The sequence below is a fragment of the Ranitomeya imitator genome, chromosome 5, assembly GCF_032444005.1.
Source record: "Ranitomeya imitator isolate aRanImi1 chromosome 5, aRanImi1.pri, whole genome shotgun sequence".
Classification (NCBI taxonomy): Eukaryota; Metazoa; Chordata; class Amphibia; order Anura; family Dendrobatidae; genus Ranitomeya; species Ranitomeya imitator.
This window is the reverse complement of record NC_091286.1, coordinates 123,043,923-123,068,811: the sequence shown is the minus strand read 5'-3', so window position 1 is coordinate 123,068,811 and position 24,889 is coordinate 123,043,923. Positions and strand designations below refer to the sequence as shown.

Sequence of the window (24,889 nt, the reverse complement as noted above, 5' to 3'; positions counted from 1 at the left end):
TTTGATTGGGGCGAAAGGGGGGTGATTTAAACTTTTATATTTTTTTTATTTTTTTCACATTTTTTTAAACTTTTTTTTTTTACTTTTGCCATGCTTCAATAGCCTCCATGGGAGGCTAGAAGCAGGCACAACGCGATCGGCTCTGCTACATAGCAGCAATCTGCTGTTTGCTGCTATGTAGCAGAAAATCAGGTGTGCTGTGAGCGCCGACCACAGGGTGGCGCTCACAACTACCGGCGATCAGTAACCATAGAGGTCTCAAGGACCTCTATGGTTACAATGTACAAGCATCGTCGACCTCCGATCATGTGACGGGGTCGGCGATGCCGTCATTTCCGGCCGCCCGGCCGGATGCGGTGGTTAAATGTTGTCAATTCTGTTGTCGTGCTCCCTCCTGTGGTCATGAATGGTACTTCGGCTGGTTCTGTCCATGGACTTCCTCTGGTGGCTGTGGGTGTTTCTGAGTTTCCTTCCACAGGTGACGAGGCTAATTTGTTAGTGGGCTGCTCTATTTAACTCCACTGAGATCTTTGCCCCATGCCAGCTGTCAATGTTGTACTATTGGTCTAGTTCGCTCCTGGATCGTTCTGGTTACCTGTTACTCCAGCAGAAGCTAAGTTCCTCTTTGCTATTTTCTTGTTTGCTATTTTTCTGTCCAGCTTGCTATTGTGAATATTGCCTTGCTTGCTGGAAGCTCTGGGACGCAGAGGGGCGCCTCCGCACCGTGAGTCGGTGCGGAAGGCTTTTTTCCCTGCACTCTCTGCGTGGCTTTTTGTAGGTTTTTGTGCTGACCGCAAAGTGACCTTTCCTATCCTCTGTCTGTTCAGTAAGTCGGGCCTCTCTTTGCTAAATCTATTTCATCTCTGTGTTTCAGGTCTTTCCGGGTGCTCTTAACCATCAGGTCCATTATTGTCCTAACCGCCAGGTCATAACAGTACAGCTGGCCCAAAGTATTAATGCATCTCAATAGAGGGATAAGAGAAGTTCTGAAACCATTTTTTTTTCTTTGCAGCGTGTTTTGTCTTTCTTTTCCCCTTTACCTCTGGGTGGTTCAGGACACAGGTGTAGACATGGACATTCAAGGTCTGTCCTCTTGGATGGATAATCTCACTACAAGGGTACAAAACATTCAAGATTTTGTGGTTCAGAATCCGATGTCAGAGCCTAGGATTCCAATTCCTGATTTGTTTTTTGGTGATAGATCTAAGTTCTTGAATTTCAAAAATAATTGTAAATTGTTTCTTGCCTTGAAACCTCGCTCTTCAGGTGATCCTATTCAACAAGTAAGGTGTTAGGGCTAGCGGAACGCACCAAATAATAAGACAGATAGAGTATGGTGCGTATGGTGCGTTCGCAGCCCGGGGTCCACCGTGCAGAGATGGAACCTGCTGCCAAGTAATGACGGACTATATGGCGGTACTTATAAGTATACACACGTGGGTTAAACTTCACCCAGCGTGAAGGAAGCGATCCTGTTGCGTCACAGGATCGCGGTACCGCACATAGAGCGCGAGCAAGTAGTCAGCGAACTCAACCCCAACTAGGATTGAAGTCCGATTAGACCCTTGCTGGCACAACACCGCAACTGGGTGTGTAAGGAAGCTAAATAACAATATTAGGGCACAAGAGTGCATGTGGTGCCGCACTGACGAACGCCACTAACCACCCAGGCTTGGGTAAGGAAAGCACAGAGGAAGTGCATGGCGCCGTACTGGCGGTCACAGCACCTGGACGCTGTAATGTGTGATTCGTGCTGTAGGATAAGTCGGGCGCTAGATAGCAACCATGCACCTTCCGCGAACAGACATTCAATAGGGAAGGGGTATCCAAGGACGACTTGCACTCACAACAAACACACGTATGCAAATGTACACTAGCGCATGGCCGTGCGGTCATGCGCAGTTTATATAGTTGCAGCACAGGAAGTGGCCACAGAAACTTTGCCCTTCCAAGACCTGCCAAGAGGACCAATGGAATGTGCTACAGGGCCTGAGCACATGACCCTCGATCTCCAACGGGAGATCTTGCCCTGGGCATGCTCAGTGTGTGCAGACAAGGACTTAGTCCCAGAGAAGTCCGCTCGCTGCTGACCAGCACTGGCTTTAATGGCAGAAGCTGAAGAAGCAGCAGTAACTCTCTGTAGAGAGTGAGAGTGAGCAAGACGCTGGGACCGACGTCCCTGCTGAGCAGACTCCACTGCGGCTGGATAAGAATGGGAGACCGCAGCGGAGATGGCTCGAGATTCCCCCTGTGCAGAAGCGGGAACTCGAGACCTAACATTACCCCCCCTCCTAGGGCCCCCCCCCTCCTTGGGACTCGCTACGCTCGAAGGCAGCAATGAGCTGTGGGGCCCGAATGTTTTCAGCAGGCTCCCATGACCTGTCCTCTGGGCCATAACCCTTCCAATCCACCAGATAGAACTTTTTGCCGCGTACCACCTTGCACCCCAAAATAGTGTTCACCTCGTAATCGTCCGTAGACGAACCCGATGTCCCGGCAGATGACTCGGAAAACCGGGACATGTATACGGGTTTCAAGAGGGACACATGAAAGGTGTCGGTGATACCCAAGCGGTAGACCACAGGATTAACCTGTTCGAGAACCTTGAAGGGACCCAAGTAGCGAGGAGCAAACTTAGTGGACTCAACTCGCAGCCTGATGTTACGGGCGGAGAGCCACACCAAGTCGCCAGGAGCAAAGGTCGGAGCGGGGCGCCGATGAACATCGGCGGAGGACCTCATTCTCTCCTTGGAGGCCCGAATGGCATCCTGCATGCGGTCCCAAATGTCCCGTGCCTCCACAGCCCAGTCTGCCACCCTGGAGTCAGCAGAAGACACAGGCATGGGCACAGGAACACGCGGATGCTGACCGTAATTTAGGAGGAATGGAGTCTGACCGGTGGAGTCGGCTACGGCATTGTTAAGTGCAAACTCTGCCCATGGTAGCAAGGATGCCCAGTCATCCTGACTGGCAGAAACAAAATGTCGTAAATATGTGACCAAGGTCTGGTTGGCCCTCTCTACCAACCCATTCGTCTCGGGGTGATATGCCGAAGAGAGATTCAACTCAATACTGAGTAGACGACAAAGCTCTCTCCAGAATCGAGACGCAAACTGGGGACCCCGGTCACTAACAATTTTGTCTGGCATACCGTGTAGGCGAAAGATATGCTTGACGAACAAGACAGCCAACGCCCGTGCAGAAGGTAGCCGTGGAAGAGGCACCAAGTGCACCATTTTGGAAAAATGGTCGGTGATCACCCAGATAATGGTGCAGTTACGAGACTTGGGTAAGCCCACCACAAAGTCCATCCCGACCATCTCCCAGGGCCTGTCCGCCACCGGCAGAGGATAAAGCAAACCAGCTGGCCGTTGCCGAGGAGTCTTGTTCTTGGCGCAAGAGACACACGCCCGAACATACTCTGCGACATCACGAGCCATATGCGGCCACCAGTATGTCCTCGCCAGTAACTCAGATGTCCTTTTGGTACCAAAATGTCCACCCACCCTGGACGAGTGTGCCCAAGAGAGAACCTCGGGTCGCAAACTGGATGGTACAAAAGTCTTGCCCGGAGGCACAGACTCTAGCGAAACCGGGGCCACAGTTCTCAAGCGCTCGGTGGGGACAATAAGCCGAGGCTCCTCCTCCTCCTCCGCAGATGACACAACGGAGCGAGAGAGAGCGTCGGCCCGAATGTTCTTCTCCCCAGAAAGAAAATGGAGGGTGAAATGAAACCGGGAGAAGAATAAGGACCATCTGGCCTGGCGAGAATTCAACCGCTGGGCTGTCTGCAGGTACACCAAATTTTTATGGTCTGGAAGGGAAAACGTGCTCCCTCCAAGAGATGTCTCCACTCCGAGAAAGCCAACTTCATGGCTAGCAACTCCCTGTCCCCGATGGAATAATTCCTCTCTGCTGGTGAGAAGGTCTTGGAGAAAAAGAAGCAAGGATGCTTCCGACCTTGAGCATCCTTTTGGAAGAGGACTGCTCCAGCACCAACAGAAGAGGCATCCACCTCCATGATAAATGGCTTATCAACATCGGGGCGATGTAGGATGGGAGCGCTAGCGAAGTGTGACTTTATAGAGTTAAAGGCCTTGGAGACCTCCTCAGACCACAATTTGGGATTCGCCCCCTTCTTGGTGAGGGCAACCAAGGGAGCTACCAAAGTTGAGAAGTGCGGAATGAACTGGCGATAATAATTAATGAACCCCATAAAGCGCTGCACCGCTTTAAGAGAATGGGGTTCCTGCCAGTCCATCACAGCCTGTAGTTTGGCAGGATCCATAGCCAATCCCTGGGCAGAGATGATGTAGCCTAGGAAAGGTAAGGACTCCTGCTCAAACATACACTTCTCCAACTTGGCATAGAGGGAGTTTGCCCGTAGGAGGTCGAAGACTTTGCAAACATCTCTCCGGTGGGAGTCAATATCTGGAGAGTAGATGAGAATATCATCCAGATAGACTACGACCGAGGTGGAAAGCATATCCCGGAAGGTATCATTCACAAAGTCTTGGAAAACGGCTGGGGCATTACAGAGCCCGAAGGGCATCACCAGATATTCATAGTGCCCATCCCTGGTGTTAAAAGCCGTCTTCCATTCGTCCCCCTCACGGATGCGAATCAGGTTGTAAGCACCCCGCAGATCTAGTTTAGTAAATACCCTTGCTCCCCGAAGCCTATCGAAGAGCTCAGATATCAAGGGCAAAGGATACTTATTTTTAACGGTGATGGCATTAAGACCCCTGTAGTCTATGCATGGACGCAATTCTCCATTCTTCTTCTGCACGAAGAAGAACCCTGCCCTAGCAGGTGACACTGACTTCCTAATGAATCCTCTTGCCAGATTTTCCTGGATGTACTGTGACATTGCCTCCGTCTCCGGGAGAGATAGCGGATAGACCCGACCCCGGGGAGGCTCAGCACCAGGCAAGAGATCAATAGGACAGTCATAGGGGCGAAGGGGCGGAAGGATTTTCGCCGCCTTTTTGGAGAACACGTCTGCATAAGACCAATACTGCTTGGGGAGAGAGGAAAGATCTGCGGGTACCTCTGTAGTAGCAACCTGAACGCACTCCCTCTGACACCTACCCCCACAAGATTCGCCCCATCCCAGGATTCTGCCAGAGGACCACTCGATATGAGGAGAGTGGTACCGTAGCCAAGGTATTCCCAACAGGACCTCATCAATTCCCTCAGGAATGACGAGCAGAGATATAATCTCCTGATGATATGGCGACATGGACAGAGTAAAAGGGATGGTCTGGTGTGTTATCTGTGAGGGCAGTGTCGACCCATTCACCACTCGTACCGTTACTGGTTGAGCTAGCATAACCAGGGGTATTGCGTGACGTTGGGCGAAGGCAGAAGACATAAAATTGCCCTCTGCCCCAGAATCCACGCAGAGCTCTACCAAGTGGGAGAATGAGCCTATAGTAATTGTCCCCTTAAAGGACAATTTAGAGGCAAACATCGCCGTGTCTAGTGTACCTCCACCTACTACCACTAGACGCTGACGTTTCCTCGACCGCTGAGGACATCTGGTGGCTAGATATCCTGACTGCTGGCAAACATGACAGACCTTGAGTGCACAAGCGGTCCGGGACTTAGATCTCGCTTGTGACACTTCCCTGGCCTTATGTGACTCAGGAACCAGGACCGGAGATTCCAGAGGTTTGGCGAAGGTAGGAGCCAGCCGAAACCTCTGCCTACACTGGGCTCGCTCTAACCTCCGCTCGTTAAAACAGAGGTCAATTCGAGTGGAGACAGTTATTAACTCCTCCAGTGTGGCAGGAATCTCCCTAGTGGCCAGAGCGTCCTTAACGTGGTCAGCCAGGCCCCTCCAAAATATGGGGATAAGAGCTTTATCCGACCAATCCAGCTCAGAAGCTAAAGTGCGGAATTGGACGGCAAAATGACTGACCAAGGACTCACCCTGAGTTAATGCCAGCAGTTGGAGCGCAGTATCATGGGTGACTTGAGGTCCTAAAAAGACCTGTTTCAGAGTGCTCAGAAACAGCGGAGCACTCTGCACCACATGATCGCCACGCTCCCACAGCGTGTCCGACAAGAGAGACACTATAAATCCCACCTTAGCCCGCTCTGTGGGAAAACGTGCAGCCAGGAGCTCGAGGTGAATAGAGCACAGACTCACAAATCCCCTAGAAAATTTGCTATCACCAGAAAAATTTTCTGGCAGCGGGAGGCGAGAAAATGTCGGAGCAGGGGTGGCAATGGACAGGGTTGCTGCAGCCACGCTAGCAGCCTGTACAGCAACTGCGGTAACATCCACAGCTGAGGTTGCGCTCTCAAGAGCCGCCAACCTACCCTCCAGCTGCTGGATATACCGCAAGGATTGCTGTTTGTCCGTCATTAGTAGCCAGACCCTGGAGCTAGTGTAATGTTAGGGCTAGCGGAACGCACCAAATAATAAGACAGAGTATGGTGCGTTCGCAGCCCGGGGTCCACCGTGCAGAGATGGAACCTGCTGCCAAGTAATGACGGACTATATGGCGGTACTCATAAGTATACACACGTGGGTTAAACTTCACCCAGCGTGAAGGAAGCGATCCTGTTGCGTCACAGGATCGCGGTACCGCACATAGAGCGCGAGCAAGTAGTCAGCGAACTCAACCCCAACTAGGATTGAAGTCCGATTAGACCCTTGCTGGCACAACACCGCAACTGGGTGTGTAAGGAAGCTAAATAACAATATTAGGGCACAAGAGTGCATGCGGTGCCGCACTGACGAACGCCACTAACCACCCAGGCTTGGGTAAGGAAAGCACAGAGGAAGTGCACGGCGCCGTACTGGCGGTCACAGCAACTGGACGCTGTAATGTGTGATTCGTGCTGTAGGATAAGTCGGGCGCTAGATAGCAACCATACACCTTCCGCGAACAGACATTCAATAGGGAAGGGGTATCCAAGGACGACTTGCACTCACAACAAACACACGTATGCAAATGTACACTAGCGCATGGCCGTGCGGTCATGCGCAGTTTATATAGTTGCAGCACAGGAAGTGGCCACAGAAACTTTGCCCTTCCAAGACCTGCCAAGAGGACCAATGGAATGTGCTGCAGGGCCTGAGCACATGACCCTCAATCTCCAACGGGAGATCTTGCCCTGGGCATGCTCAGTGTGTGCAGACAAGGACTTAGTCCCAGAGAAGTCCGCTCGCTGCTGACCAGCACTGGCTTTAATGGCAGAAGCTGAAGAAGCAGCAGTAACTCTCTGTAGAGAGTGAGAGTGAGCAAGACGCTGGGACCGACGTCCCTGCTGAGCAGACTCCACTGCGGCTGGATAAGAATGGGAGACCGCAGCGGAGATGGCTCGAGATTCCCCCTGTGCAGAAGCGGTGAACTCGAGACCTAACATAAGGATCATTATTTCTTTGCTACGTGGCGACCCTCAAGATTGGGCATTTTCCCTTGCACCAGGAGATCCGGCATTGCGTGATGTTGATGCGTTTTTCCTGGCGCTGGGATTGCTTTATGACGAACCCAATTCAGTGGACCAGGCAGAGAAAATCTTGCTGGCTCTGTGTCAGGGTCAGGATGAAGCGGAGATATATTGTCAGAAATTTAGAAAGTGGTCTGTGCTCACTCAGTGGAATGAGACTGCCCTGGCAGCAATCTTCAGAAAGGGTCTCTCTGAAGCCCTTAATAAGGATGTCATGGTGGGATTTCCCATGCCTGCTGGTCTGAATGAGTCTATGTCTTTGGCCATTCAGATCGATCGACGCTTGCGTGAGCGTAAAGCTGTGCACCATTTGGCGGTACTATCTGAGCATGGGCCTGAGCCTATGCAATGTGATAGGACTTTAACCAGAGCTGAACGGCAAGAGCACAGACGTCGGAATGGGCTGTGTTTTTACTGTGGTGATTCCACTCATGCTATCTCCGATTGTCCTAAGCGCACTAAGCGGTTCGCTAGGTCTGCCACCATTGGTACTGTACAGTCTAAATCTCTATTGTCCGTTACTCTGATTTGCTCTTTGTCATCCTACTCTGTTATGGCATTTGTGGATTCAGGCGCTGCCCTGAATTTGATGGACTTGGAGTATGCTAGGCGCTGTGGTTTTTTCTTGGAGCCCTTGCAGTATCCTATTCCATTGAGAGGAATTGATGCTACGCCTTTGGCCAAGAATAAGCCTCAGTACTGGACCCAATTGACCATGTGCATGGCTCCTGCACATCAGGAGGATATCCGCTTTTTGGTGTTGCATAATCTGCATGATGTGGTCGTTTTGGGGTTACCATGGCTACAGGTTCATAATCCAGTATTGGACTGGAAATCTATGTCTGTGTCCAGCTGGGGTTGCCAGGGGGTACATGGTGATGTTCCATTTTTGTCTATTTCGTCTTCCACTCTTTCTGAAGTTCCGGAGTTTTTGTCGGATTATCGGGATGTATTTGATGAGCCCAAAGCCAGTGCCCTACCTCCTCATGGGGATTGCGATTGTGCAATTAATTTGATTCCTGGTAGTAAGTTTCCTAAGGGCCGATTGTTCAATTTATCTGTGCCAGAACACGCCGCTATGCGGAGTTATACAAAGGAATCCTTGGAGAAAGGCCATATTCGCCCGTCGTCATCACCGTTAGGAGCAGGGTTCTTTTTTGTGGCCAAGAAGGATGGTTCTTTGAGACCTTGTATTGATTACCACCTTCTTAATAAAATTACAGTCAAATTTCAGTATCCTTTTCCGTTGCTGTCTGATTTGTTTGCTCGTATTAAAGGGGCTAGTTGGTTCACCAAGATAGATCTTCGAGGGGCGTATAATCTTGTGCGTATTAAACGGGGCGATGAATGGAAAACAGCATTTAATACGCCCGAGGGCCATTTTGAGTACCTGGATATACCATTCGGGCTTTCCAATGCTCCATCAGTATTTCAGTCCTTTATGCATGACATCTTCCGAGAGTACCTGGATAAATTCCTGATTGTGTATTTGGATGATATTTTGGTCTTTTCGGATGATTGGGAGTCTCATGTGAAGAAGGTCAGAATGGTGTTCCAGGTCCTTCGTGCGAATTCCTTGTTTGTGAAGGGGTCAAAGTGTCTCTTTGGAGTTCAGAAGATTTCATTTTTGGGGTTCATTTTTTCTCCTTCTACTATCGAGATGGACCCTGTTAAAGTCCAGGCCATTTACGATTGGACTCAGCCGACATCTGTGAAGAGCCTGCAAAAGTTCCTGGACTTTGCTAATTTTTATTGTCGCTTCATCGCTAATTTTTCTAGTGTTGCTAAACCGTTGACTGATTTGACCAAGAAGGGTGCTGATGTGGTCAATTGGTCTTTTGCGGCTGTGGAAGCTTTTCAGGAATTGAAGCGTCGTTTTTCTTCTGCCCCTGTGTTGTGCCAGCCAGATGTTTCGCTTCCGTTTCAGGTTGAGGTTGATGCTTCTGAGATTGGAGCAGGGGCTGTTTTGTCGCAAAGAAGTTCCGATCGCTCGGTGATGAAGCCATGTGCTTTCTTTTCTAGAAAGTTTTCGCCTGCTGAGCGCAATTATGATGTTGGTAATTGAGAGTTGTTGGCCATGAAGTGGGCATTTGAGGAGTGGCGTCATTGGCTTGAAGGAGCCAAGCATCGCGTGGTGGTCTTGACAGATCACAAGAATTTGACTTATCTTGAGTCTGCCAAACGGTTGAATCCGAGACAGGCTCGATGGTCGTTATTTTTCTCCCGTTTTGATTTTGTGGTTTCGTACCTTCCGGGCTCTAAGAATGTGAAGGCTGATGCCCTGTCAAGGAGTTTTGTGCCTGACTCTCCGGGTATTCCTGAGCCGGCGGGTATTCTCAAAGAGGGGGTAATTTTGTCTGACATCTCCCCTGATTTGCGGCGGGTGCTGCAAAAATTTCAGACTGATAGACCTGACCGTTGCCCAGCGGAGAAACTGTTTGTCCCTGATAAATGGACGAGTAGAGTTATCTCTGAGGTTCATTGTTCGGTGTTGGCTGGTCATCCTGGAATCTTTGGTACCAGAGATTTGGTGGCTAGATCCTTTTGGTGGCCGTCTGTGTCGCGGGATGTGCGTTCTTTTGTGCAGTCCTGTGGGACTTGTGCTCGGGCTAAGCCCTGCTGTTCTCGTGCCAGTGGGTTGCTTTTGCCCTTACCGGTCCCGAAGAGGCCCTGGACGCATATCTCTATGGATTTTATTTCGGATCTCCCTGTCTCTCAAAAGATGTCGGTCATTTGGGTGGTTTGTGGTCGCTTTTCTAAGATGGTCCATTTGGTACCCTTGTCTAAATTGCCTTCCTCCTCTGATTTGGTGCCATTGTATTTCCAGCATGTGGTTCGTTTACATGGCATTCCGGAGAACATCGTTTCGGACAGAGGTTCCCAGTTTGTTTCGAGGTTTTGGCGAGCCTTTTGTGCTAGGATGGGCATTGATTTGTCTTTTTCCTCGGCTTTCCATCCTCAGACAAATGGCCAAACCGAATGAACTAATCAGACTTTGGAAACATATCTGAGATGCTTTGTTTCTGCTGATCAGGATGATTGGGTGTTCTTTTTGCCGTTGGCTGAGTTCGCCCTTAATAATCGGGCCAGCTCGGCTACTTTGGTTTCACCGTTTTTCTGCAATTCTGGTTTCCATCCTCGTTTCTCTTCAGGGCAGCTTGAGTCTTCGGACTGTCCTGGTGTAGATACTGTGGTGGATAGGTTGCAGCAGATTCGGACTCATGTGGTGGACAATTTGACATTGTCCCAGGAGAAGGCTCAACGTTTCGCTTACCGCCGGCGCTGTGTGGGTCCCCGACTTTGTGTTGGGGATTTGGTTTGGTTGTCGTCTCGTTATGTTCCTATGAAGGTTTCCTCTCCTAAGTTTAAGCCTCGTTTCATTGGTCCGTATAGGATTTCTGAGGTTATCAATCCTGTGTCATTTCGTTTGGCCCTTCCAGCTTCTTTTGCCATCCATAATGTGTTCCATAGGTCGTTGTTGCGGAGATACGTGGCGCCTGTGGTTCCATCCGTTGATCCTCCTGCCCCGGTGTTGGTTGAGGGGGAGTTGGAGTATGTGGTGGAGAAGATTTTGGATTCTCGTATTTCGAGACGGAAACTCCAGTACCTGGTCAAGTGGAAGGGTTATGGTCAGGAGGATAATTCCTGGGTTTTTGCCTCTGATGTTCATGCGGCCGATCTGGTTCGTGCCTTTCATTTGGCTCATCCTGGTCGGCCTGGGGGCTCTGGTGAGGGTTCGGTGACCCCTCCTCAAGGGGGGGGTACTGTTGTGAATTCTGTTGTCGAGCTCCCTCCTGTGGTCATGAATGGTACTTCGGCTGGTTCTGTCCATGGACTTCCTCTGGTGGCTGTGGGTGTTTCTGAGTTTCCTTCCACAGGTGACGAGGCTAATTTGTTAGTGGGCTGCTCTATTTAACTCCACTGAGATCTTGGCCCCATGCCAGCTGTCAATGTTGTACTATTGGTCTAGTTCGCTCCTGGATCGTTCTGGTTACCTGTTACTCCAGCAGAATCTAAGTTCCTCTTTGCTATTTTCTTGTTTGCTATTTTTTCTGTCCAGCTTGCTATTGTGAATATTGCCTTGCTTGCTGGAAGCTCTGGGACGCAGAGGGGCGCCTCCGCACCGTGAGTCGGTGCGGAAGGTTTTTTTCCCTGCACTCTCTGCGTGGCTTTTTGTAGGTTTTTGTGCTGACCGCAAAGTGACCTTTCCTATCCTCTGTCTGTTCAGTAAGTCGGGCCTCTCTTTGCTAAATCTATTTCATCTCTGTGTTTGTGATTTCATCTTAACTCACAGTCAATATATGTGGGGGGCTGCCTTTTCCTTTGGGGAATTTCTCTGAGGCAAGGTAGGCTTTTTTTTCCTATCTTTAGGGCTAGCTAGTTCTGAGGCTGTGACGAGTTGCATAGGGAGCGTTAGGAGCAATCCACGGCTATTTCTAGTGTGTGTGATAGGATTAGGGATTGCGGTCAGCAGAGTTTCCACTTCCCAGAGCTTGTCCTGTGTTTTTGTAGCTATCAGGTCTTTCCGGGTGCTCTTAACCATCAGGTCCATTATTGTCCTAACCACCAGGTCATAACAGTTAAATGCCGCTGTCTGCGTTTGACAGCGGCATTTAACTAGTTAATAGGTGCGGGCAGATTGCGATTCTGCCCGCGCCTATTACGGGCACATGTCAGCTGTTCAAAACAGCTGACATGTCCCGGCTTTGATGCGGGATCACCGCCGGAGCCCGCATCAAAGCGGGGCTTCTGACCTCGGACGTACTATCCCGTCCGAGGTCAGAAAGGGGTTAATGTTATTGAGAACAGTTAAGCAAGTTGAAGATGAAATGATCTCTAAAAGAACATTAAAGATGACCCATTTCCCTTGCATTTTAGGCAAAAAAATATTGTCATTCTTCACATTTTAAGAATTACAAAAAGGAAAATGGGATGACGCAAAAGTTTGGGCACCCTTGGGGATTTGTGTGCTTAGATAACTTGTGACCAAGGTTTCAGACCTTAATTAGCCTGTTAGGGTCATGGCTTGTTCACTATCAATGATAGGAAAGGCCAGATGATGCAAATTTCCCAGTTTTATAAAAACCCAGCCTCCTCAAACCTTGTACCAGAAAACAGCAGTCATGGGTTCTTCTATGCAGCTACCTAGCACTCTGAAAATGAAAATGGTGAAGGTCCACAAAGCTGGAGAAGGGTGTAAGAGAATAGCAAAGCATTCTCAAGTTGCCCTTTCCTCAGTTTGAAATGTAATTAAGAAAAGGTAGTAACAGAAAAAGTGGTAAGGTAACAGAAAACAGAAAAACTGGAGGTCAACATAAGGTCTGGAAGATCAAGTAAAATCATAGTGAGAGCTGCTCATAGGATTGCTAGAGAGGCAAATCAGAACTCCCACTTGACTGCAAAAGACCTTCAGAAAGATTTATCAGACTCTGGAGTTGTGGTACATTATTCTGCTGTCTCGAGACACTTGCACAAATATAGCATTCCTGGAAGAGTCATCAGAAAAAACCTCCCCTGTGTCCTCACTATAAAATTCAGCATCAGAATTATGCAAACGAACATTTAAACAAGCCCAGTGTATTTTTAAACAAGTCACGTGGATCGATGAGATTAAAATAAAACTCATTGGCCACAATATTCAAAAGATCAAAGGTGTGTGTGGAGAAAAAAGGGCACAGAACTTCAGGAAAAACGTCTTGCCAACCATTAAGCATAGGGGTGGATCAATTATGCTTTGGGGTTGTGTTGCAGCCAATAGCATGGGGAATATTTCACAGATAGATGGAAGATTGGATTCAATTAAATTTCAACAAATTCTTGAGGCACACATGACACAATCTGTAAAAGAGATGAAGTTAAAAAGAGGATGGCTTCTACAAATGGAAAGACTATTAGCTGGCTACAAAAAGTGTTTACAAGCTGTAAAACTTTCAAAAGGGGGTGCTACTAGGTACTTATCATGCCCAAACTTTTGCATCGGCCCATTTTCCTTTAACTTGCTTAACTGTTCACAATAACAGTATTTTTTTTTACCAGGGGTCCCCAATCTTTTACATGCCACTGTAGTATAATGTATACATATATGAATACATATACAGACGTGTAAAAAAAAACTGAGTTTGGACCACAGTGATAAGACTGATAGAGTCAGTTCCCAACAACAAAGGTTGCCTTGTTGTAGCTGGTTGGTACACATGAATTGGTCAATTTATGCTCTAATTACCTTAATTTCTCTAAGATTGGTTTACGTTTACACTGACTACGTTTTGCAGCCCCAATGTATTGATTGTGTCCTATTATAAGAAAACATACAAACAAATGGCAAGTGGAAAACTAAAATCTTTTAACATTAAAACAATGTGGAATCCAAACTATGGAAGAAAGGGAGAATGATGAAGTGTACCTCGAGAAATGCATGGCCTCATTATCTGCAATGTGGAAGTAGAAGTCTGTGGTGTGCTTCATTTCATTAGTATGTCCAGTGGTTTCGATCCAATGTCCTATTGGGTAGCAATAAACACCATCTACAATGTTATTTTCTTCGTAAGCACAGCAGCGGTCATGGTGTGGCCCATTACCTGTTGAGGCAGAAATTCAGTGCAGTTGAATGATCTAGGCTTACACCTCCAATCCTTCTATAGTATTTCAAAACACTCTTTTTCGGTGATTACTTTGTATCTCCATTCATACTGCACCCACACACACAAACGATACACCATTTGAAAGGTAAACTTGCCGCCTTCAGCAAGAAAATAGCCAAACAAACCACACATCCACAATGTTATCACAAAATACATCTTAAACCTTCATTTTCATAAAACTGCAGTAAGGATAAATGACCTGCAGCTGTCACCACACTACCCCAAAGCATACTAATGCAAAGCTGAAACAAATCCTAACTTTTGCCTTGGGGGGCTTTGCAGCTTGCCGAACTCCTTGCCCAGCCGATTTCAGGCAGGTACATATAAAATATTTGCTACATACAGTATATGGAAGTAGAATAAAAGTAAAACTTTACCTGTTTAAGACTTCAGCATTAAAACTGAAGATATAAATGAATGCAGCCTAAAAGTGACCATCAGATTTTCCATATTATTGGACAGTCATTGAAGGATCTATCTTCTTTCTAAGGTTGCAGCTTATTGGTGACCTGGGGGTCACTTCTGCTTCCAAGTAAAAAACTGCAGCATTGACATAACTCAGACTGTACATTGTTTCCCGATGGGAGTGATTGGTGGAATCAACCTTGCAAAAATTGAAAAAAAAAATCCAACCGTAGGGGAAAAAAAAAGGTAAAATAATCTGGCGATATTACTTATTTTTTTAAAGGGATATTCCCAATTATTATACAATGGTGTAAATACGCTCAGCTATGAGGTCAATTTTCCATCATTTTTACTGTCAAAGTGGCACTGCTGTACAGGACTCCGTTCACATACACAGGGCTGTGTTGCACTTCCCTACACTACAGATAGATGTCAGTGCTGCTGTGGAGGGGAAAAAAATGCTGCTGCCCCTGTTCATTTGCAAGGTCCTGACAATCAGACCCCTTCTGATCAGTAAGTAAAATACCATTATGTTTAATGCTGGAGGATCTCCTTTAGGCTGGAGTTACACACAACGTATAAAAAAAAAATCGGTCCGTTTTACACGGACGAGAATCGCAGAAATGTTCCCTGAACAGTGATCCGCATGTCATCCGTGTGCAGTGCAAGGATGTGATTTTCTCGCATGTAAGCATCCGTGTGACATCCGTATGACGAGATTTTCTTGCCGGCTTGCAAAATGGGCATATAATGGATACATGGGCTCAAATATTTGTGAAAACATGTATACAGTCTTTATATATATATATGTGTGTGTGTCAGTGAGACACATACCTCTCTGTGTTCATCATCTCATTGAATACATTTACATTTGACCAGCTTGATTTTCCTGAAATTGCCTGCACCCCTAAAAACCATTATGTGAAAATTTCGCACGAGCCAACTAGTCTACTATATAATTGTTTAAGGGTCACTTCCGTCTTTCTGTCTGTCTTTCTGTCTGTCACAGAAATCCCAAGTCACTGATTGGTTGTGGCAAAACGGCGACGGGCACAGTCCGGCGGCAAAATGGCCGCTCCTTACTCCCCGCAGTCAGTGCCCACTCCATAATCCCCTTCAGTCAGCGCTTACAAAGGGTTAATGGCAGCGTTAACGGACCACGTTATGCCGCGGTGTAATGCACTCCGTTAACGCTGCTATTAATCCTGAGTGACCAACTTTTTACGATTGATGCTGCCTATGCAGCATCAATAGTAAAAAATATCTAATGTTAAAAATAACAAAAAAATAAAAAATCATCATATACTCACCTTCCGGCGCCTTTCCCGCTCCTCGCGATGCTCCGGTGACCGGTCTATGCATTGCGGTCTCGCAAGATGATGACGTAGCGGTCTCATGAGACTGCTACATCATCATCTCGCGAGACCACAATGCACTCTTGGGACTGCAGCATCACGAGAAGCATCGGTAAATGCCTCGGCTGGATCTGGGGGCCGACGGAGGGTGAGTATATCACTATTTTTTATATTAATTCTTTTTTTAACAGGGATATGGTGCCCACATTGCTATATACTACTTGGGCTGTGTTAGATACTGCGTGGGCTGTGCTATATACTAAATCTCTGTGCTGTATACTATGTGGGCTGTGCTATATACTATGTGGCTGGGCAATATATTACGTGGCTAGGCAATATATTACGTGGCTAGGCAATATATTATGTGGCTGGGCAATATAGTACATCGCTGTGCTCTATACTGCATGGACAGTGTTATATACTACATGGCTGTGCAATATACTACGTGGCTGTGCAATATACTGCGTGGCTGTGCAATATACTACGTGGCTGAGCAATATGCTACGTTGCTGGGCATTATATTACGTGCCTGTGCTATATACTACATGGCTGTGGTATATATTATGTGGCTGGGCAATATACCACATTGCTGTGCTATATACTACGTGGCCTGTGTTATATACTGCATGGGCAGTGTTATATACCACGTCTCTGTGCTATATACTACGTGGCTGTGCAATATATTATGTGGCTGTGCTATATACTATGTGTCTGTGCTATATACTACGTATCTGTGCTATATACTACGTGACTGGGCAATATAGTACGTGGCTGGGCAATACACTACGTGTCTGTGCTATATACTACGTGTCCGTGCTATATACTATGTGGCTGAGCAATATAGTACGTGGCTGAGCAATACACTACGTGAGTGAGCAATATGTTATGTGGCTGGGCAATATACTACATGTCTGTGCTATATACTACGTGTCTGTGCTATATACTACGTGTCTGTGCTATATACTATGTGCCTGTGCTATATACTACGTGTCTGTGCTTTATACTACGTGGCTGGGCAATATAGTACGTGGCTGGGCAATACACTACGTGGCTGAGCAATATATTACGTGGCTGGGCAATATACTATGTGTCTGTGCTATATACTACGTGTCTGTGCTATATACTATGTGGCTGAGCAATATAGTACGTGGCTGGGCAATACATTACGTGAGTGAGCAATATATTATGTGGCTGGGCAATATACTACATGTCTTTGCTATATACTACGTGTCTGTGCTATATACTACGTGGCTGAGCAATATACTACGTGGCTCAGAAATATATTACGTGGCTGTGCTATATACTACGTGGCTGTGGTATATATTATGTGGCTGGGCAATATACTACATTGCTGTGCTATATACTACGTGGGCTGTGTTATATACTGCATGGGTAGTGTTATATATCACATCTCTGTGCTATATACTAAGTGGCTGTGCAATATATTACGTAGCTGTGCAATATATTAAGTGGCTGTGCAATATATTACGTGGCTGTGCAATATACTACATGTCTGTGCTATATACTACGTGGCTGGGCAATATACTACGTGGCTGTGCTATATACTACGTGGCTGAGCAATATACTACGTGGCTGGGCAATACACTACGTGGCTGAGCAATATATTACGTGGCTGGGCAATATACTATGTGTCTGTGCTATATACTATGTGTCTGTGCAATATACTATGTGGCTGAGCAATATACTACGTGGCTGGGCAATATACTATGTGGCTGAGCAATATATTACGTGGCTGTGCTATATACTACGTGGCTGTGCTATATACTACGTGGCTGTGGTATATATTACGTGGCTGGGCAATATACTACATTGCTGTGCTATATACTACGTGGCCTGTGTTATATACTGCATGGGCAGTGTTATATACCACGTCTTTGTTCAATATATTACATGGCTGTTCAATATATTACGTGGCTGTGCAATATATTACATGGCTGTGCAATATATTACATGGCTGTGCAATATATTATGTGGCTGGGCAATATACTACGTGTCTGTGCTATATACTACGTGTGTGCTATATACTACGTGGCTGTGGTATATATTATGTGGCTGGGCAATATACTACATTGCTGTGCTATATACTACGTGGGCTGTGTTATATACTGCATGGGCAGTGTTATATATCACATCTCTGTGCTATATACTACGTGGCTGTGCAATATATTACGTAGCTGTGCAATATATTCTGAAAACTTTGTAACTAAACTACATACAGATTCTAAAATACCCGATGCGTTAGAATCAGCCCACCATCTAGTACTACATATAAAAGTAAGAAATGTTATAATGAAAGAAGAGACTAGTTAGCTAATCTCCTTTCTGGAACAATAGTAAAGAATACTATTGAGTATATTGGGTGACAGTGAATTGAGCGAGGCCATGCCCACTAGACGGGTTCTGGAATGCAGTATGCATAACGCACACTTGACTCAAGTTCCCGATGCAGACACTGGCGAGTCATCGCAGCACACTGCGTGCGCTGGGGGGTATTCAAAAGTCTGCAGTTACACAGAGTGACTGCAGAATTGTCATTCTAGACCAGACAAGCCCTTTAAGGAGCAATAGAGGGATAAAAGGACATGAGCATATTGGGGAGAGTCCAATGGGTTTTTTGAGCTACAATATCCTTTTTTGCTCTATGGTTGTGTTTAAGTCGACTTATTAATCAACCAACAAGAGAAATTCTTTGGTGTCTACAAAAAATAGTCATAATTCAGAAAAAATACTTTAGCATTTTAGTATTAAAGAGAAGATGTAATTTGAAAGCTTACATGACACAGTCTCACTCAATTTGTTTCTAAAGGTTCTGCCAAAAAGAGTAAGACATTTTTTTCAACTACTGATCTCCAGTTAATTGACCATCTATCATCAGCTCTGAGATGGTGACACTAATGGTTTTGAAGCCTGAATATTTACAAAGCTGTAGAAGTGACTCGAGTCCAAGACTGGTAATTGTACATGTACGATAACATAAAATGATGCTGAAAAATAAACAGAAATTGCAGTAAAGTAACACAATGTCAGCACTGACAACAGTCATCAGAGGTGTGTAACAATTCATTTGGGTTTATAACATAGTAAGCCTTTCATTTTTTTTGTAGAGTGATTACGAGAAGAGAACATTAATTCCTAACCAAATAACTGGGCAAAGAGACAAAAAATCTTGCCATGGGCATTTCCTGTAGAACATAAATACATTTCTCAGTGCTCCTTGACAGCTTGCTTAAACTAATTGGGGAACGGTTTTTAAAATTTTCTGCTTTGCCAGGATGAAAGCGTGATTACAACTTTATTTCTACAATTACACAACAGAGCAAACAATAACTATGCCAAAGGACAAATCTAAAGTATTGACCATAAATTAACAATCATTGCATACAGGACAACAGACCCAGCAAGTTGTCAGATTTAGCAGTAGGAATCTAGGTAGTCATGCTTTTATTTCACTAAAGGTACACACACTAAGCGACGCTGCAGCGATACCGACAACGATCCGGATCGCTGCAGCGTCGCTGTTTGGTCGCTGGAGAGCTGTCACACAGACAGCTCTCCAGAGACCAACGATGCCGGTAACCAGGGTAAACATCGGGTTACTAAGCGCAGGGCCGCGCTTAGTAACCCGATGTTTACCCTGGTTACCATCGTTAAAGTAAAAAAACAAACACTACATACTTACCTACCGCTGTCTGTCCTCGGCGCTCTGCTTCTCTGGTCTGGCTGTGAGCACAGCGGCCGGAAAGCAGAGCGGTGACGTCACCGCTCTGGTTTCCGGCTGCCTGGCGCTCACAGCCAGACCAGAGAAGCAGAGCGCCGAGGACAGACAGCGGTAGGTAAGTATGTAGTGTTTGTTTTTTTACTTTAACGATGGTAACCAGGGTAAACATCGGGTTACTAAGCGCGGCCCTGCGCTTAGTAACCCGATGTTTACCCTGGTTACCAGCGAAGACATCGCTGAATCGGTGTCACACACACCGATTCAGCGATGTCAGCGGGAGAGCCAGCGACGAAATAAAGTTCTGGCCTTTCTTCCCCGACCAGCGACATCACAGCAGGGGCCGGATCGCACTGGACGATATCGCTAGCCAGGACGCTGCAACGTCACGGATCGCTAGCGATATCGTCTAGTGTGACGGTACCTTTAGATTCACATGACCGTTTTCTCCACATCTGAGAAAATTGATCCGATTATGCTAATCACACACTTATCAGAGTTTGATTAGTGCAATCCAATTTCCTAGGAGGTGGAGAAAAAAAAGTTTCTCTACTTTCTCTATTATGTAACACTGTGAAAAATAGACCAATAGAGTTTAATGGGTGAGTGCAATCCAATTCACAGTCCAAGGAAAATAAATCAGACATGTGCACAGCCCCACAGAATAAAATTTAAACGAGTGATATCTGGCATTTTCCCATATAAATCATCTATGGTATAGCCACATAGATTTAGGGCTCATTCAGACATCCGTATGAGTTCTATCTGTATTTTTCATGGATGGAATTCGTACCTTATATAGTATATGGGGCTGTTCACATGTCAGATTTTTTCTTTTTGATGACAAAGGGGTCCACACAAAATTGGGGGGACATGTTGTCATGATCTGCTTAGTTTGTGGGATTAGGTAGTTCAGAGGTTAATCTGGATGGCCTCACTATGGGATTCTGAGAGGCTTCTTTTAACCTCATTGTGGGGTCATTCCTCGTTGCTTATACTGACCCTTGGCTGACTGTGTGTGACCCTGTTGTGCCTGTGTCTGTGCTTTGTGCCTGTGCTCAGGGCTGCCCCTAGGAATTTCGGGGCCCCATACTGGCAAAATTTTGGGGGCCCCCTTGAGACTCCACCCAGGCTCCACCCCAGCCCCGCATCCACCCCTCAAACTGTCCACAGTCCCACAGCTCTCTTGAAAAAACTCCACTTCTCACCAATCACACATTAACCATTACCAGATCACACATATAGCCAGCAGCTTTTGTTTTAGCCAAAAGATTTTTCTAATCTGCCACCATAACAAGGCAGACTCTTTTGGCTGAGCTCTACTCTACGCTAACCTGTTAAAAATTTGTTAAAATATGCAATACAATTTAGGTATATTTTTATTTATTTTTCAATTTTTAATATGACCAATAATATCATATACAAGGGACAAATACAGTTAGGTCCATATATATTTGGACAGAGACAACATTTTTCTAATTTTGGTAATAGACATTACCACAATGAATTTTAAACAAAACAATTCAGATACTGTTGAAGTTCAGACTTTCAGCTTTCATTTAAGGGTATCCACATTAAAATTAAATGAAGGGTTTAGGAGTTTCAGCTCCTTAACATGTGCCACCCTGTTTTTAGAGGGAACAAAAGTAATTGGACAGATTCAATAATTTTAAATAAAATGTTAATTTTTAGTACTTGGATGAAAACCCTTTGTTGGCAATGACTGCCTGAAGTCTTGAAATCATGGACATCACCAGACGCTGTGTTTCCTCCTTTTTGATGCTCTGCCAGGCCTTCACTGCAGTGGTTTTCAGTTGCTGTTTGTTTGTGGGCCTTTCTGTCTGAAGTTTAGTCTTTAACAAGTGAAATGCATGCTCAATTGGGTTGAGATCAGGTGACTGACTTGGCCATTCAAGAATATTCCACTTCTTTGCTTTAATAAACTCCTGGGTTGCTTTGGCTTTATGTTTTGGGTCATTGTCCATCTGTAGTATGAAACGACGACCAATCAGTTTGGCTGCATTTGGCTGGATCTGAGCACACAGTATGTCTCTGAATACCTCAGAATTCATTCGGTAGCTTCTGTCCTGTGTCACATCACCAATAAACACTAGTGACCCAGTGCCACTGGCAGCCATGCATGCCCAAACCATCACACTGCCTCCGCCGTGTTTTGCAGATGATGTGGTATGCTTTGGATCATGAGCTGTACAAAGACTTCACCATACTTTTCTCTTTCCATCATTGTGGTAGAGGTTGATCTTTGTTTCATTTGTCCAAAGAATGTTCTTCCAGAACTGTGCTGGCTTTTTTAGATGTTTTTTCGCAAAGACCAGTCTAGCCTTTTTATTCTTGATGCTTATGAATGGCTTGCACCGTGCAGTGAACCCTCTGTATTTACTTTCATGGAGTCTCCTCTTTATGGTTGATCTGGATATTGATACGCCTACCTCCTGCAGAGTGTTGTTCACTTGGTTGGCTGTTGTGAAGGGGTTTCTCTTCACCATGGAGATTATTCTGCGATCATCCACCACTGTTGTCTTCCGTGGGGGCCCAGGTCTTTTTGCATTGATGAGTTCACCAGTGCTTTCTTTCTTTCTCAGGATGTACCAAACTGTAGATTTTGTCACTCCTAATATTGTAGCAATTTCTCGGATGGGTTTTTTCTGTTTTCGCAGCTTAAGGATGGCTTGTTTCACCTGCATGGAGAGCTCCTTTGACCGCATGTTTACTTCACAGCAAAACCTTCCAAATGCAAGCACCATGCCTCAAATCAACTCCAGGCCTTTTATCTGCTTAATTGAGAATTACATAACGAAGGGATTGCCCACACCTGTCCATGAAATAGCCTTGGAGTCAATTGTCCAATTACTTTTGATCCCTTTAAAAACAGGGTGGCACATGTTAAGGAGCTGAAACTCCTAAACCCTTCATCTAATTTTAATGTGGACACCCTCAAATGAAAGCTGAAAGTCTGAACTTCAACTGCATCTGAATTGTTTTGTTTTAAATTCATAGTGGTAATATCTGTAACCAAAATTAGAAAAATGTTGTCTCTGTCCAAATATATATGGACCTAACTGTACACTGCACCATGACCAGAACACATATTACTACCACATAGTGACCTGTGATACCACATACAAGGAACTAATACTGCCACACCATGTCCAGATCACATATTACCACCACAGTGACCGAATAATACAGATACAAGAGACAAATACCACCACACCATGACCAGACCACATATTACCACCACAGTGACCTATACCACATACAAGGAACAAATACTGCCACACCATGTCCAGATCACATATTACCACCACAGTGACTGAAGAATAGCACATACATGGAACAAATACCACCACACCATGACCAGACCACATATTACCACCACATGGTGACGAATAATACCACATACAGGGAAAAAATACCGCTACACCATGGCCGGACAACATATTACCACCATATGGTGACTGAATATTAAAATACTGATCATTAATACAAAAAAACAATACTATCACAAAAAGGGCCATTATACACAGGAGATCTGTACTAAGTATGCAGTGTCTGTGTACAGGTAATACAGTGATCACCGGTGACATTATACACAGGAGCTCTGTATATAGTGTCAGTGTAAAAGTAATACAGTGATCACTGGTGACATTGTACACAGGACCGCTGTATATAGTATACAGTGTATAGTGTCAGTGAACAGGTAACACACTGACTCACCAGTGACGTCTCTAGGTGTATTCCTTCAGCTTCGCTTTTCACCTTAATCCAGCACAGACCACCATCACTTCTTCCAGCCAGCAATCGTCTCCGCAGGAAATAACACAGTTATCTAGTGCTCCGCTTGCATAACACATTACTTAATTTTACTTAACATAGCGTCGCTCTGCACAGTAACAGGACCGCCCCCCATTTAAAACAGTATGCTCAAAAAATAAAATAAATACATCACTGCAGTAATAATATCCCTTAATTAGCCCCAATGGTAATAATATCCCCCAGCCTGGCCCCGTGTATCTCATTCCTGGCTCCAGCCATATGTTTTCCCATTCTGCCCTCATGAGTATCCATCCTGCCTCATCTGTCCCATGATCCTGCCCCATCTGTCACCATGATCCTGCCCCATCAGTCCCCATGATCCTCCCCCATCTGTCCCCATGATCCTGCCCCATCTGTCCCCATGATCCTGCCCCATCTGTCCCCATGATTCTGCCCCATCTGTCCCCATGATCCTGCCCCATCTGTCCCCAAGATCCTGCCCCATATGGCCCCATGATCCTGCCCCATATGTGACCATGATCCTGCCCCATCAGTCCCCATGATCATGCCCCATCTGTCGCCATGATCCTGCCCCATCTGTCCCATGATCCTACTGCCCCATCTGTCTCCATTGTATCCATCCTGCACCATGATCCTGCCCCATCTGTCTCCATCCTGTCCCCGTGTCTCCCATCCTGCCTCCATGTCTCACATTCTGCTGTCTCCCATCCTGCTCCCGTGTCTCACATTCTTCCCCGTGTCTCACATTCTGCCCCATGTGTCTCACATCCTGCCCCATGTCTCATTCTGCCCTGTGTCCCACATTCTTCCCCTGTGTTTCCATTCCTTCTCCGTGTTTTCATTCTGCCCCTGTGTTGTTTCCATTCCTGCCCTGTGTTGTTTCCATTCCTGCCCCGTGTTGCTTCCATTCCTTCCCCGTGTTTTCATTCTGCCCCGTGTTGTTTCCATTCCTGCCCCGTGTTTTCATTCTGCCCCGCGTTGTTTCCATTCCTGCCCCCTGTGTTTTCATTCTGCCCCGTGTTTTTATTCTGCCCCGTGTTGTTTTCATTCTGCCCCGTGTTTTCTTCATTCTGCCCCCTGTGTTTTCTTCATTCTGTTCCCTGTGTTGTTTTCATTCTGCCCCCTGTGTTATCTTCATTCTGCCCCGTGTTGTCTTCATTCTGCTCCGTGTTTTCATTCTGCCCCGCGTTGTTTTCATTCTGCCCGTGTTTTCTTCATTCTGCCCCTTGTGTTTTCTTCATTCTGCCCCCTGTGTTTTCATTGTGCCCCGTTTTCTTCATTCTGCCCCATGTTTTCATTCTGCCCCGTGTTGTTTTCATTCTGCCCCATTTTCATTCTTCCTCGTGTTGTTTTCATTCTGCCCCGTGTTGTTTTTATTCTGCCCTGTGTTTTCTTTGTTCTGCCCCCTGTGTTTTCATTCTGCCCGTGTTTTCATTCTGCCCCGTGTTTTCATTCTGCCCCATTTTCATTCTGCCCCGTGGTTTCATTCT

At 46.1% G+C, this 24,889-nt stretch overlaps 1 protein-coding gene across 2 annotated transcripts in view; it reads right to left on the bottom strand.

The window, feature by feature from the left end:
- EPM2A (EPM2A glucan phosphatase, laforin) overlaps nucleotides 1-24,889 on the bottom strand; it is a 205,728-nt gene that overhangs the window by 87,882 nt on the left and 92,957 nt on the right. For both annotated transcript variants that reach the window (XM_069769121.1, XM_069769122.1), the window contains exon 3: nucleotides 13,868-14,042. In XM_069769121.1, coding sequence (XP_069625222.1) covers nucleotides 13,868-14,042 — 175 coding nt within the window. The remainder of the gene's footprint in view (nucleotides 1-13,867; nucleotides 14,043-24,889) is intronic.